At 40.8% G+C, this 15,842-nt stretch overlaps 2 protein-coding genes across 8 annotated transcripts in view; one reads left to right on the plus strand and one right to left on the minus strand.

Annotated features, from left to right (window-relative positions):
* The window catches only part of boka (BCL2 family apoptosis regulator BOK a), a 31,653-nt gene extending 26,184 nt beyond the window's left edge, over positions 1 to 5,469 (plus strand). Inside the window, exons 4-5 of the mRNA XM_072573145.1 lie at positions 1,209 to 1,372; positions 4,390 to 5,469. Coding sequence (XP_072429246.1) covers positions 1,209 to 1,372; positions 4,390 to 4,515 — 290 coding nt within the window. The 3' untranslated portion in view covers positions 4,516 to 5,469. The remainder of the gene's footprint in view (positions 1 to 1,208; positions 1,373 to 4,389) is intronic.
* Positions 1 to 15,842, minus strand: part of thap4 (THAP domain containing 4) — a 107,009-nt gene that overhangs the window by 26,034 nt on the left and 65,133 nt on the right. Inside the window, exons 6-7 of one of the 7 annotated variants that reach the window (XR_011960955.1) lie at positions 12,955 to 13,180; positions 5,456 to 7,742 (exon numbers count right to left, since the gene is read on the minus strand). The exons of 1 other annotated variant lie outside the window; for it this stretch is intronic. Coding sequence is in view for 4 of the 6 variants with exons in the window: in XM_072573139.1 (XP_072429240.1) it covers positions 13,064 to 13,180 (117 nt within the window). In the remaining 2 variants the exon portion in view is untranslated. Of the gene's footprint in view, positions 1 to 5,455; positions 7,743 to 12,442; positions 13,181 to 13,320; positions 13,392 to 15,842 lie in introns of those variants that run through there. 5 more of the 7 variants (XM_072573140.1, XR_011960956.1, XM_072573143.1 and 2 more) reach the window with 5 other exon arrangements.

A 15,842-nucleotide genomic window follows, 5' to 3' on the forward strand; every position in this document is an offset into this window, starting at 1 on the left:
CTTCCACCACCTTTGTAGGCAGTCAATTCCAGTTAATTACCAATTATATCAGAAAAATCTTCCTTATGTCCCAAGATGTCTTACTCAAAATGTTAATTTTGTGTTCCCTAGTCCTTAAGCCATCAACTAATGGGAACAGCTTTTCTTCTTGTCTAAACCTGTCTTAATCTTGTGTACCTTTAAAAAAAATCACCCCTCTGTCTCCTTTGCTTCAAGGAGAAAGTGAGGACTGCAGATGCTGGAGATTAGAGTGGTTCTGGAAAAGCACAGCAGGTCAGGCAGCATCCGAGGAGCAGGAAAATCAATATTTTGGGCAAAAGCCCTTCGTCAGGAACTTAGCCGCAAAGTTAGGTTGGAAAGGCAGGGTTTGTTTCCTTCAGAAGCATAGCAGGTTTGGCAGCATCCGAGGAACAGGAAAATCGACATTTCAGGCAAAAGTCCTTCAGCCATTCCTGATTTTCCTGCTCCTTGGATGCTGCCTGACCTGCTGTGCTTCTCAAGGAGTACAAACCCTGCTTTTCCAACCTAACCTTGCAGCTAAGCTCTGTGAAACCATTCTGGTTAGCGTCATCTTTATCCTGTTGAGGACTTTCATTCTTTCTTAATGTATGGTGACCAGAGTTTTAGGGCATTTCTGGGAGTGCCTCAGTATTTACAGGAAATTCGAGGAATGAGGCAGTAGTTGCATGGAATGCCAGGAATTGTCAGCATCTTCAAAGATTCTTAGAAGTTTGTCAACAGATTGAATAGTTTCAAAGTCTTTGATTTCTCTCAGTACAAAATGAGGTGGATGCTGGAAATCTGAACAACAAAAACTGCTAGAAAAACTCAGCAGATCTAGCTGCATCTTTGTCGAGAAACAGAGTCAGTGTTTTTAGTGCTAATGACCTTTTATGAGAACCTCACTAATTTATGTGATACCTCAGCACAGAACGAAATTTAAAAGGATATGGGAAGAATGACTCTAAGAAAAATGGTGAAAGCTGTTTCAGTGAGCTGCCCCAGGCACAAATTTGAAGAATGATCTCCTGTATGATTCTAGAATTCTAATTCTCACTGAAGGAAAACCATGTACAGATGTCCACCAGGAAATCATATGTTAGTTCTATATATTGAATTATCCTGTATGTTTACAATCCTGCATCTTGAGTGCTCTGGTATCTTTGATTCCATATGTTGAACAGTCCTGTTCTTCTGCTGTTGTCTAGGTATAACCTGGGGGAAGGTTGTAGCCCTCTATGCTGTAGCTGGAGGTTTGGCCATTGACTGTGTGAAACAGGGACAGCCTGCCATGGTGCACACGATAGTCGATTGTTTGGGGGAGTTTGTCCGGAAAACATTGGTGACGTGGCTCAGGAGGCGTGGTGGATGGGTAAGAGATGCTCTTTTTAATTGCTTTCAATATTTAAACTCATCAACAAAATGCTTCAGGATTTTCACCCAAGAAAATGCATTTCTAATTACTTTTCAGGTGATGAGAAGGATCCCAATTTGATCACCAGTTGGTGCTGTTAGAGCAGCGTTAGGAACTTAAAATTTGCTCCAATGCCCCTGGATTTAAATAAGGAAAAATCAAGCAGGATTCTCACTCTGAATAGTTGCCTGAATTCTCAGTGTACCTATACTGGTTAAGGATTCAGGTTCTATAATAATTCCTGGCCACATGTAACCAAAGTAATTTGTTGCTATAAAATTCAAAAATTCTAATCCTTATATTCGAATCCATCTCTTGCCTCAGCTGTCCCATTTTCATTACCTCCTCCATGCCTACTAGAACTTTTGCTCAGGGCCTGCTTCCCTTCACCTCACCATTGGCAGTCAAGCTTCTGTTTGTCTTATTCCAAAACACTGGAATTCCCTTCTCTCTCAGCCTCTCACTTCCCCTTTTAAACCCCTCCTTAAAATCAAAAATCTTAGCTAAGGAAGTTAACAATGGTATCAATTGGAAGAAATGATGTACAGTTCTGATTAGGCCTGAAGATGTCAAAATCTTAGAAACCAGCAGAGGATGACTAAAGGATTGATAAAGAGAAAAAAATGACATTCTGAGAGAAAGCTAGCAAGGAATATTGAAACAAACTCATAGCTTCTAAAGATAAAGAGTAGTGACAGTGAAACTTGGTGCCGGAAATGTTGAGATTAAGGAATAACAAGAAACAAAGACATCAGTGAAACCTTGAACAAGTATTTTATATCTGTCTTTATAGTAAAAAAAACACAAAAATTCCCAAGAACGCTGGGAAAGCAGCAGGAGGAAAGTTAGAAATTAATTTAAAACTGTCATGTGAAAACGAAAATCTCGGGAAATCAGTGGGACTAAAGGCTGACTAGTCCCTGGATATCTAAAAGGAATGGCTGAGGGTTTAGTAGATGCATTGGTTGAAATCTTCTAAAATTCCCTAGATTCTGGAAAAGTCCCTGCAGATTGCAAAGCCCTAAAATGCCTCTCTTCAAGAAAGGAGCCAGGAAACTATGGACCAGATAGAGTATAATCTATCATTGGGAACATGCTAGAAGCTATTGTTAAGGAGGAATCAATGTGTTTTGGTGTTTGACAAATTTAATAGAGTTTTTGAGAACGTAGCAAAGGGTGGATAAAGGAGAACCAGTGGATGCAGTATATTTGGATTTCCAAAAGGCCAGCATTAAAGTGCTACTTTTGATCCAGATTAGATCTCATGGTGGTGGGGATGATTTATTTGTATGAATATAGGATTGGCTGACCAATTGGGATAAATGGTGAATTCTCTAGTTGGCAATCTGCAATTCGCTGAGTGCCACCAAAGTGATTAGTACTAACATCTCAATTATTTACGATTTATGTTGAGATGGATAAAGGGACTGACTGTACTGCAGCTAAATGTGCTAACGACACAAACATAGATGAGAAAGCAAGTTGAAAGGAGGCTACAAAGAGCTTGCAAAGGAATATAGATAAACTAAGTGCAGTTTGGGGAAGCTTTGGCAGATGGAATATAATTTGGGAAAATGTGAGGTCTACACTTTGATAGGAAGAAAAGAAAAATACAGGATGATTTAAATGGAGAGAGACTAAGTTTCTGCAACACTGAGGGATCTGGGCGTCTTTGTATATGAATCACAAAGCTAATATGCAGGTACAGCAAGTAATTACAAAGACAAACTGGAATGTTGCTCTTTGGTGCAAAGGGGATGAAGCATAAAAGGATGAAGTCTGACATACAGACCATTAGTGAGACCTGATCTAGAATACCATGTACATTTTTGTTCTTCTTACTTTAGTATGTATGTGCTTGCAATTGGAACAGTTCAGAGAAAGTTAATGCCTGGAAAGAATGGGTTGTCTTAAAGGGTTTGATTGTGCAGACTGGACCGAAACTCATTGGATTTTAGAATGAAAGATGATCTTCTTGGAACACAGAAGCTTTAATAGAGTAGTTGCTGAGAGTATCCTGACAGATTTTCTTTTAACGAGAGAATCTAAAATTCGGGGGCTTGCTACAAAAATAAGGGATCTCCAATTGCATACGGAGGTGAGTAATAGGTAAAAAAGGTCACAACAGTCCCACCGTGACTCAGGTGAGGAAGAGACTGAGAAAAAGAATGCTTCATGCTAACCTCAGCTCGTCCAGCGATAGAACTCATGTTGTTACTTGCCTCTAAATTGCAAGGCAGTTGTCCATCCAACTGAGCTAACTGACATGGCTAGCCTCACAGCCTGCATCCTTTGTAAACTTGAAGTGATTCAAAATTCTGCTGTTCATAATTAAACAAACTCCAGGTCTTGTTCAGTTAGTGTGCTCACTGATCCACACTAGCTTCTAGTCTGGCATTGCTTCAATTTAAAAATGCTCTCTCTTGTTTTCAACACTTACATGATCTTGCTGCAACATTCTGCAGCTCCGAGATTGCTGTGCTCCTCCAATTTTGATCTCTTGAGCTTGCCCAATTTTAAACATTACACTATAGCAGCCACACCTTCAACTGCCAGGGACCTGATCACTAGAATTCCATTCTTAAACCTCTCACCTCTCTCTCCTGCTTTAAAACATTGCTTAAAACCTAACACTTTTCCAAGTTTCTTATCACTTTTGTCACAAATTATGGGTGGCAGTACTTCTCAAATAATTCTGGGGGCATTTCACTTTATTAAGAATTGTAAGTTACTGTTCAGCATTAACAGAGCAGTGGTGTACAGCTCAGTACATGTGTAAACCTGTCCAATTCCTTATACTCAGCTCACATTTATTTTATGTCATTTAACAGCAGATGTCAACTGATGCTTAAGCAAAATGGTTTATTTTATTTCTAACCTGAGTAACATGACAATAAAATAATTCCAAATAGAATTCAGCAGCTTGAGTCTCCAGTCAGGTGGTGTTCAATAATTCTCATCTGTTCTGATTCTAGGCTGACATAACAAAGTCCGTGGTTAACAATGATCCCAGTATTCGGGATCATTGGCTTGTCTCCTTCCTCTGCACCTGTGGACATTTCCTCAAAGCAATCTTCTTTTTCTTTCTGCGGGAGCGATGATCCGAACTGGGACAATGTGGCCACCATTTGCTGCCCTTTTCAAACATAACACCTAAATAACAACACGCCTGAATTAACAGAAGCAATTGGAAGCAAATTCAACACTTGGCAGATTGGAATATGAATCCTTTCAGAGTCATTGGCTGAACAGCGAACATGTAAATGGAACAGGCAGTGGAAACTATGACATCAAAATTCTACTGACTCTTTATAAAAGGCTTTGATTTCTAAATGCGTAAAGGTTGATCTTTCAGATGGTAATCGTTGAAAACAGCAGTGCCAGCTGGTCTGCGAGTGAAACATTTCTTTCTACAGGGCAGCTACTTTGAAGAATCAAGAATGAACAGCTGTGAATGTATAGTATTATTTCTTTTTAAGCTGTCGTTCTAATAGCTCCATCTTTGATTCTGCAAACTAGCCGCACCAGATGAATTTCTCTGTTAAGATGAAAACCAAAAAAAATCTATTAAATTCTAAGAATGAAGAATAATCCAAGCATTTACAAACAGTGGGGTTTTTTTTGGAAGATGCTAATGTCTAGTCATACAAATCCCAGATTCTGCTGCTCTGTTTTGGATTTAGTTTAAGGTTTTGCATAGCTTTGCAAAATTAGGAATTACTTTAGGTTTGTTACAATGGCTGTTTATTCCATTTATATAAAATCCTGTCCAGGCTAATCACTGTGGTGGGAGTCATTTTTCCAGCATCAACCTCCAGTATATTGTCTGTCTCCATGATTTAATTGAATGGGATCTTAATGCAATTCAAAAATGATGTTTTTATTTCCTTGGCATCTCTTCAAGGTCAAATACAAATGTGACTTGGCCCAATGATCTCATCATTCCACGCAAACCATAGCCCAAATATGTAGTCATAATTTGGAGATTCCGGTATCGGACTGGGGTGTACGATCTCCAAAAGCTAGTGATTCCAATTAAACCTGTTGGACTATAACCTGGTGGTGTGTGATTTTTAACCCAAAAATGTAATATCACTGTGTCCATTTTCAGGCATGAACCAGGTTTCTACACCTCTATAATGGTAACAGGAAGTTTGCAATCATTTTAGACTATGTGCCATGTCGATGTAGAATGGAAAAAGGCATCTAGAGCAGCTGCTCAGATGGGTATTAGGCATCTTTTTTAATGTAAATAGCAGGCCTAATGCCTGATGGAGGTGAACATTGCACTAACTGTTTAAGAGCAATCTATCTTGCAATCAGAAAAACAGATCTACATATAACTCAACCATAAATCCTTTAAAAGGAATCTCTGCAGTCCCGCCACAAAACAATTAGGTTCTTAAAAATACTTTCTACGTAAAGGTGGGTGGGGCCAGAGTACTCCTCCTATCTCTACTGCAGATCTATGGCCCGGACCCAGTCTCTGCAGCCCCCTTTCCCTTCCTATTTAAGGACTCCATAGGGTCACTGCCAGCAACACAAGACATCTGCAATTCTATTGTGCACTGACCAAACTGCCTGAGGTTACCTGCCTGGTGCCTGCTGCTCACCTGTCTCATTTATCTAAAGGCACAGTATTAGGTGCATTTCAGTTAGGTAACTATAACTTTCTCAAACTTTAACTCCTGTCATTCTGAATTAGCAGGGAGCTCCTTGTCCTCAGGAGTCCATGGCTGACTTTACTAGTTGTGAGAGAAGTCATCAGGTGAATAAGTTTGACCTATACAAAACAGAATGATTATAACTGATATGGAGATAGGGAAGCACCTTTTCCAGTGCTTCCCTATCCTTCCTGTAATGGGTTGACCAGAAAATGATACACAATATTCCAAATGAGCATGCACTAGCATTTTGTATAGTTGCAGCATGACAATACGACTCCAGAACTCAATCCCTCTACGAATGAAACCTAACACACTGTATGCCTTCTTAACAGCACTATCCACCTGGGTGGCAACCTTCAGGGATCTATGTGCATGGACACCTAGATCCCTCTGCACATCCACACTATAACAAATCTTTCTATTGATGCAGTATTCTGCCTTCCTGTTATTAACAGCGGCACGGTGGCACAGTGGTTAGCACTGCTGCCTCACAGCGCCAGAGACCTGGGTTCAATTCCCACCTCAGGCGACTGTCTGTGTGGAGACATTCTCCCCGTGTCTGCGTGGGTTTCCTCCGGGTGCTCCGGTTTCCTCCCACAGTCCAAAGAGGTGCAGGTCAGGTGAATTGGCCAATCTAAATTGCCCGTAGTGTTAGGTAAGGGGTAAATGTAGGGGTATGGGTGGATTGCGCTTCGGCGGGGCGGTGTGGACTTGTTGGGCCGAAGGGCCTGTTTCCACACTGTAAGTAATCTAATCTAATCTTCCCAAAGTGAATCACTTCACGTTTATCTGCATTGAACTCCATTTGCCATGTCTCAGCCTAATTCTGCAGTTTATCTAAGACCCCCCTGCAACCTGCACACTGTCCACCACTCCAGCAACTTTGGTATCATCTGCAAACTTACTAACCCATCCACCTATGCCTGCATCCAAGTCATTCATAAAAATGACAAATAGCAGTGGTCCCAAAACAGATCCTTGTGGCACACCACTCGAAATCGGACTCCAGGCTGAATATCTTCCATCAACCACCACTCGCTGCCTTCTTACAGAAAGCCAGTTTTTAATCCTAACTGCTAAATCACCCTCAATCCCATGCCTCTGCATTTTCTCCAATAGCCTGCCATGTGGAACCTTATCAAAAGGCTTTACTGAAGTCCACGTACACCACGTCATCTGCCCTACACTCATCCACATACTTGGTCACCTTCTCAAAAAGCTCAATGAGGTTTGTGAGACATGACCTGCCCTTGGTGAAACCATGTTGACTATCTCCAATCAAATTGTTGCTTGCTAGATGATTATAAATCTTATCTCTTATAATCCTTTCCAAAAAACGTTTCCTACAACAGACATAAGGCTCACTTGTCTATAATTACCTGGGTCATCTCTACTTCCCTTCTTGAACAAGGGCACATTTGCAATCCTTCAGCCCTCTGGTACTAAACCCGTAGACAATGACGACTCAAAGATCAAGGCCATAAGCTCCAACATCTCCTCCCTAGCTTCCCAGAGAATCCTTGGATTAATCCCATTTGGCCCAGGGGACTGGTCTACTCTTACTCCTTCTAGAATTGATAACACCTGTTGGTAACTAACCTCGATCCTTTCTAGTCGAATATCCTGTATCTCATTCTTCTCCTCTACAATTTCTCCTTTTCCTAAGTGAGAACAGATAAGAAATATTCATTTAGCACCTCTCCGATCTCCACAGGGTCCACATACAACTTCTCACTTCTGTTTTTGACTAGCCCTATTCCTACGATGGTTATCCTTTTATTCCTCACATAACAATAGAAAGCTTGAAGATTCTCCTTTATTCTACCTGCTCATGTCCTCTCCTTGCTCTGCTCAACTCTCTCTTTCAATCCTTCCTCGCTAAACTGTAACTCCCCATCGCCTTATCTGAATCATCTTGCCTCAATGTCATATAAGCCTCCTTCTTCCACTTAACAAAAGATGCAATTTCTTTAGTAAAACCATGGTGTCCTTACTTTATCATTTCCTCCCTGCCTGACAGGGACATAACGATCAAGGACATGCAATATATCTTCCTTAAACCAGCTCCACATTTCGATTGTCTCCACCCTCTGCATTTTGCTACCCTATTCTATGCATCCTAAGCTTTGCCTAATCGCTTATAATTGCCCCTCTCCCATCTACAACTCTTGCCCTGTGGCATGTACCTATCCCTTTCCATTGCTAAGGTAAACGTAACCTTATTATGCTCACTCTCTCTAAAGTGCTCACCTACCACTAAATCAAGCACCAGATCCAGTGTGGCCTCCCCTCTTGTCAGTCCTTTGACATACTGTGTCAGGAAACTCTCCTGCACACACTGGACCAAAACTGATCCATCCAACGTACTGGACTTATAGCATTTCTTGCTTCTTAAACTTGTCTACTAACTCTACCTTAAACCACATGTATCATATTATATAATGACGGAATGTACCAATAATCTTAGGAATTATAAATAGCTTGCATTTCTAAACCCTCAACGATTTTTTTTAACTTGACTACACACTACTGCCAATGCAATAAGTACTGCATTATTTGGTTTTGTATTGACTTTATTAATAAAAAGTATTAATCAAATGACTGTCTTTCAAGCCCAGGAGCTGGCACTCAAAGTAAAAGGTTAAGGATTGTCTCCCAATTCTGAGCAAGGTCACCAGACCCGAAACATTAACTTTTGATTTCTCTTCACAGATGCTGCCAGACCTGCTGAGCTTTCCCAGCAACTACTGTTTTTGTTTCTTATTTATAGTATGCACAGTTCTTTCAGTTTTTATTTAGGACTGTCTCAAGATTGGCTATCACCTGAGGAAGACTGGTCAGGCAATTAAAGTACAGAAAGAAGTTTTGGGAGGATTTTGAGGTCAAATGTCTTGAGCAGGGAAGGCCATAATTTTCAACCTGGCCCTATTTAATATGGAGAATCTCTTTTTACCTCCCAACAGCTGGCAACCTGTCTTCACTTGGTAAGAAAGCTCTTCCATAAGAAACCTGAGGCCCATTAATGTTGAATTTTCTCCAAGAGGTCACATCCCTCTAACAAAGCTACTCTACTTTGAATTAACAGAGGCAGTTTAAAGCATAGCTGTCTTAAAAAGTCCAACCTTCAGATAAACAAAAATGAAAAATATTTTTATATATATCAAAATATAACTTTATAAACATTTATTTACTGCCTTACTAAATGAAGCACAGATTGTGGGTGATCTGACTGTAATGTCAAATCTATATTCTCATCTACCCCAATACCTTTTAACACCCTTAACAAGAATATAGCCACCTCTTCCTTAAAAAAATTCAAAGGCTCTGCATCACCTTTTTACAGAGGGTTCCAAAGACTAGTGATCTTCAGAGAATTCTTTTGCCTCATCTCAGTTTAAAGGGGTGGTCTCTGATTTTTGAACAGTAACTCTTAGTTCGAAAGTTCCAATTCTTCAACTGTCACTAATCTCTTGTTTTCAGTAACTAATCTTTAAACATTCACAGTTTGAGCTTTGGAATCTTTATTGAACTCAAATTCCACCATCTGCTAATTAGAGATTCAAACCTGTGTTCTCAGGTCTCTGGTTTAACAATTCAGCAATAATACCACTCAGCCATCACCTCCCAAATCCATATTTTTACATGAAACAATAATTTTTGTAGTCAGATTATTGAAAGTCAGGGATTTTTTATGTCAGTTTTAACATCTTCACCATGCTCTTCAAAAACCATAGGCATTGGCAATCTTATTTATAGGCAAGTCATTTCCAAATAGACAATCAACATCTTTAATGGGTAACTTTGCTATGACTCCCAAAACAAACAAATCAAGTGACCAAGTCACACCTTAAGTTAATTTTACATAATGGGATAAGTAAACAATTTACATCAATTCTATAATTTTCCTTACCCTGATCGGTTTTAACAGGATGTATAATTGAAACCCTAGTTAATCATTAGCTCCACCTACTCGTATAGTATTTCTTGAAGAAACAATCCAACTTTAAAAATGCTACAGATTAGTCTTAATTGTCAACAGTCCACTTTTGCCTGCTCTCTCGTGACATAAAAAATGATTTCCCTTTAATCATGCCACCCAAACTGTCTTTTGAACAACCAAGGTCGTACAACGTTCGGTTAGTTTTTGTTACATTCCAACTTTCCATACTTGTCTCTGTAAAACATTTATCCATCATGAGCTGGTTATGACAGTTGTTACTGTAGCTCCTATCATGATATTGCTATTCCAAATTAACAAGAAAAGCATCAAAATGCATGAACAAAAGAAAATGGGGGTTGGAGATGAGCATTTGTTCCCTGAGTGGTGCTGGAAAAGCACAGCAGGTTAGGCAGCATCCTAACATTTCAGGCAAAAGGAGGGCTCTGATGAAGGGCTTTTGCCCAAAACGCCAATTTTCCTGCTCCTTGGATGCTGCCTGACCTGCTGTGCTTTGCCAGCACCACTCTAATCTTGACTCTGATCTCCAGCATCTGCAGTACTTCTGTCTACTTGTTACCTTGAGCCTGCTCTCCACTCAGGAGGGACTGTTTTCCCCCACGGTACCTTCTCATTGTCCCCATAACCATGAATTCCTCAGTATCCAAAATTCTATCAATCTCGGTCTTTAACCAAACTAAATATCCAGAGATCTCTGGGGTAGAGAACTCCAAATACTCATGACATTTTGAGAGAAGACATGAAGTTCAGTCCCCCAAAAATGTACTGAACATAATCTGAACTCCAAATGGACCTAAGCAGGCTGTGCACATGTGAAATGCTCATTTGAATTCCATTTCCTTTATGATGGGGCAACATTGCACGAGCTTTTCTGATTGTTTCTTATACACAGCTTCTAATGATTGGTATAGCGAGAAATCTAGGTTTCTAAAGCATCTTATCACTTTGATTGTGTGTGCTCTGATTTCAATAGTTTCTTCATCATCCACTATAGGGTGTCCCAAGAGGACTGGACTATTAACGCTATTTGGTGGTCCACACATTACTCCAATCAGGTAGGCCACTGCAGGATTATCCCACTAAATGTTGTTGCATTCAGAAGAGAAAAGCAAAACTTCAAAGGACATTTTTCTACAGAGGCGATGGAGAAACTTTCTATTTTGCTAAAGGTTCACAGTTTAATGCTGACATGCTGTAGCTCTGGAATCATAAGCCTACAATCACACTATTGATAAAGTACATAAATATATATAAAACCACAACTAAGCCTGCATTACCAAATCCATAACTTGGAACTCCCTCCCAAGGGTTGTATCTGTTCTTGAGGAAGACCCAACACACAACTAAGCATTAAATACAGCTTGGCAGCACCAAACCTATTCCATTAACAAATAACAAAAAATGACTAGGATGTCAAAGAGGTCATTAGTCCTCATTATTAATTGTCAAGTTCTACAACAGTTGACACATCAGTTTGGTGGGTTTCTCAAAGATGCATCTTAGTAGACTTTCATGAAAATATTTTTAAAAGCTTAGGCAACACAGGGCAAAGTGGTGAAAACTCTGGGGTATTTTCAGCATATGCTTTTCTGGGAGGAATCAGTTAGTCCCTTTCAAGGCTAATCAATTCCAGTCACACACTTCTCTGAGGAACTGACTGCACTACAGTGAGTTCCAGGACAGGGTTACTCATTGCTCCTTCAGTTGGAGATGCCAGGAGAACTGTAGCTGCTGGAGATCAGAGTCAAAACGTGTGATGCTGGAAAAGCACAGCTGGTCAGGCAGCATCCAAGGAGCAGGAAAGTCAATGTTTCGAGTATAAGCTCTTCATCACAAACATGAGTGGGCCCCAAAAGACTGGAGGGGGTGGGGCTTGGGGAAAGGTAGCTGGGAATGTGATGGGTAGATAAAGGTAGGGTGTTGTGATGGTGATAAGTTGGAGTGGAGGGTGAAGAGATAGGTGGGACAGAAAGTGGACAGGTAGGACAGTTCAAGAGGGCAGTGCCGAGTTGGAGGGTTGGATCTGGGATAAAGGTGAGGGGAGGGGAGATGAAGGAACTAGTGAAACTCTGGGACCAACATATTAAACAACCCCTCTGCCCTGTGACCGAACACGTCAACTCCTCCTCCCACTCTGCGAAGGACAACCTCCAAATTTGAGCCACCCAACACCTGATGGAAGAACACCTCTTCTTCTGCCTTGGGAGCCTCCAATCATACAGGATCAATGACAATTTCACCAGTTTCCTCATCTCCCTCCTCCCACCTTATCCTAGATCCATCCTTCCAACTTGGTACTGCCCTCTTGAACTGTCCCACCTGTCCATCTTCCTTCCCACCTATCCGCTCCACCCTCCACTCTGACCTATCACCATCACCCCCCCACCTTCATCTATCTATAACATTCCCAGCTACCTTCCACCCTGCCCCACACCCCTCCCATTTCTCACTCAACTCCCTTGGGCCCCCCACATTCCTGATGAAGAGCTTAAGCTCAAAACATTGGTTCTCCTGCTCCTCGGATGCTGCCTGACCAGCTGTGCTTTTCCAGCACCACACTGAGTTGGAGATACTGCCTGAAACAAGATGACAGATCCAAGATCCAGTTTTTAAAAATCAGGAGATCGTCAGGCCCAATGTAATTTAGTGGAGGATGACATCTGGTAGGCATTCCTGAGTTACTTATTTACAATTTCGTTTTTAGTGACTGAACAAAACAAACATGAATCTTGTTCAACTAGGGGGCAAAGCAAAATAGCATTTCAGAAAGTTTCCCCGATTACCCTGACATCCTACAAAATCAATTGCATGGAAGTATCAATAAACCTCCAAAACACCCAGTAACAATGATTCACAATTAGAATAGTGCATTTTTTGTAAATAAACTATCAAAATTGAAAATTAAAAGCTCCAACCTATAAAGTCTTCAGGTTTATCACAAGGAGGCTGGAGTATAAACGGTGAATATATTGAACAGTCAATGCATCTACAGACTGGAGCGAAAATTTGTATGTGAATGGACTTTTATGAACTCCGTGTGTAGGTTATGTGAAGATGCTGCAATAGAGGCTGTTGATCAGTTGCCATAGAAACTATTTGTTCCAAGTTCCCTTCTTCTGTGAGTCTGAATGTCCGTGCAATCTGAAAGTAAAGAAACAAATCAAGGAAATGTTGTCTCCAACAATGATACAGATAAATCTTGGATTACGCGTTTTCCAGCAGCACAATTTGGCTATAACGTCTCTGAAGAATTAGAGAACAGTATTTTCAAGAATGTTCACCTCCGTTCGCAGTAGTGGAGATCGGTTCACACGCTTTGTTCTGCAATGTCAGCTGCCGATACAGTAGCTTTCTGTGAGAGGTAATGTAGAAAGCAGCTTTCTTATATTTTTTAAATGTACTGTGTTAAATTTACTGTTGTTTCATTAATAAGTATGATGCCCATCTTCATTCAGACTGTGCTATACTTTGTAATAGACGTTTGGGCGATTTTTTGCTGGTCTGCTCCTAACCCCACTTTTCCCATAGACGCCATTATTTGTATTAAGCGATTTTCTACAAAGCGAGATCTCACTAGAATGTAACTACAGTGTTAGAGGAGAATGACCTGTATTTGATGAAAACAAAGAGTAACGAACATTCCACTCCAGCAATGATACAGTTCACAGCAACCATGTAGCTAATGTGAGACTTGGGTTCAGCTAGTAAGGACTTCAGTGACCGTTGATGTCATCAAGTCTTGTTCCAGTAACTTGAATACATAGTCTAGCTTGGCTAAACAAAAAAAGTTAAATATTTGGTTTTAATGTTAAGCTGAGGAGGAGGGTATGCTGTGAGGAGGATGCATAGAAGGCTCTGTCAGAGTTCATAAAATGCCTACAGTGTGGAAGCAGGCCACTCGACCCAGAGTCCACACTGACCCTCTGAAGAGAATACCACCCAGACCACCCCCACCGCCCCCCCGCCCTCACCGCCCCAAAGATGGTTTACCAGGCTGATTACCGGGATGGCAGAGACTGGATCGGTTAGGACTATATTCATTGGAGTTTAAAAGTTGAGAGGGATCTCATGGAAACCTATAAAATTCTGACAGAATTAGAAAGGATGGGTGCAGGAAGGATATTCCTAATAACCAGGACCAGGAGTCATGGTATATGAATAGAGCATGCTTTTTAGGACTGCAATGAGGAGAAATCTCTTCACCCAGAGGATGGTGGGCCTGTGGAATTCCCAGAAAAAATATACTAAGACTTTGAAGAAAGATGCAGATACAATTCTTATGACTAAAGGGATCAAAGGGGATGAGGAGAAAGTGGGAACAGGGTACTGACTTGATCAGCCATATCACTGAATGGTGGAGCAGGCAGGAAGAGCCAAATGGCCTCCTCCTACTCTCTCTGTTTCTATTAAACCAAGATCCCAAATGGCTGCCTCTGTGATTCAGGTGGGCATTAAATATTTTACAACAACACTGTAACGCGAGGCAAGAGTTCTCCCAGGGTCGTGAACAACATTTCACCCGCAACCAATGCCATCACAAAAAAGATTAAATGACTATTCCTCCAGTGGTTGTGAAACATTTTTGGCCTTTTACCTGTTCAGCCTAGAACTGCGACAAAGGGTTAACATTATATATTGCATAGCCATGTGCTGGAATAATTTACAGTCAATGCACTCAGCATGGAGTTCAGCTGAACAAGCAGCACTATCTCCACAAAGCCAAAAGCTTCTCATTCAAGCTGAAAATTTTGCTCAGCAACACACACTATCAAAAGAAATAGGACATTCAATCTATCACAGCCATTCCATCGTTCAACAAGATCACAGCTGACCTGATTGGTCAAACATCACTTTGCTAATTACTGTAGTCATGATTTGGAGGTGCCGGTACTGGACTGGGGTGGACAAAGTTAAAAATCGCACAGCACCAGGCTATAGTCCAACAGGTTTATTTGGAAGCACTAACTTCTGAGGTGCTGCCTCTTCATCAGGTGGTTGTGATGTAACGTAACCTGGTGTTATGCAATTTTTAACTGATTACTGCAGTAACTCAAAGCTATAATTCAGCCTTATTTATATTCAATGACACAGCCTCCATTTTTGCTGGGGAAAAGCTTTCCGAAGAGCAACAACCTTCAGAAGAAATTTCTCTTCATCTCTTCTTCATAGATTCTTTATTTTGAAGGTGAATCTTGAGTTTTAGATTCTCCCACACGAGGGATCATTGTCTTAATATCAATCCTTCTCATAATCCTATATATTGCAGTAAGTCTTCTGATTCTTCTAAACTCTAGGAAACTTAATCCCAATGTGTGGGATTAAGAAATTTAAAAGTGTGGGCATCACTTGTTGCCCATCTCAGAGGGCAGTTAAGAGTTTACAACATTGCTGTGGGTCTGGAGTGATATGTAGGCCAGGTAAAGATGGCAGTTTCCTTCCCTAAAGGACATTAGTGAACCACATGAGTTTTTCTTGACAATCAATGATCATTATTAAACTCTTAATTCCAGATTTTCATTGAATTCAAATTCCACTATCTGCCTTGGCGGGATTCGAACCGGAGTCTGTGGATTAATAATCTTGCAGTAATACTATTGGGCAAACATAAATCAAGAGGAGTAGACTATTTGGCTGTTTGAGTCTGCACTGTCATTCAATCTGATCATCTAACTCAGTGCCTTGTTCCTGCTTTCTGTCCATACTCATTGATACCTTTAGCCACAACAACGATATCTTATGGCTGGCATGGTGACTCAGTGGTTAGCACTGCTGCCTCATAGTACCAGGGACTCAGGTTCGATTC

Source organism: Chiloscyllium punctatum, chromosome 6, assembly GCF_047496795.1.
Source record: "Chiloscyllium punctatum isolate Juve2018m chromosome 6, sChiPun1.3, whole genome shotgun sequence".
Classification (NCBI taxonomy): Eukaryota; Metazoa; Chordata; class Chondrichthyes; order Orectolobiformes; family Hemiscylliidae; genus Chiloscyllium; species Chiloscyllium punctatum.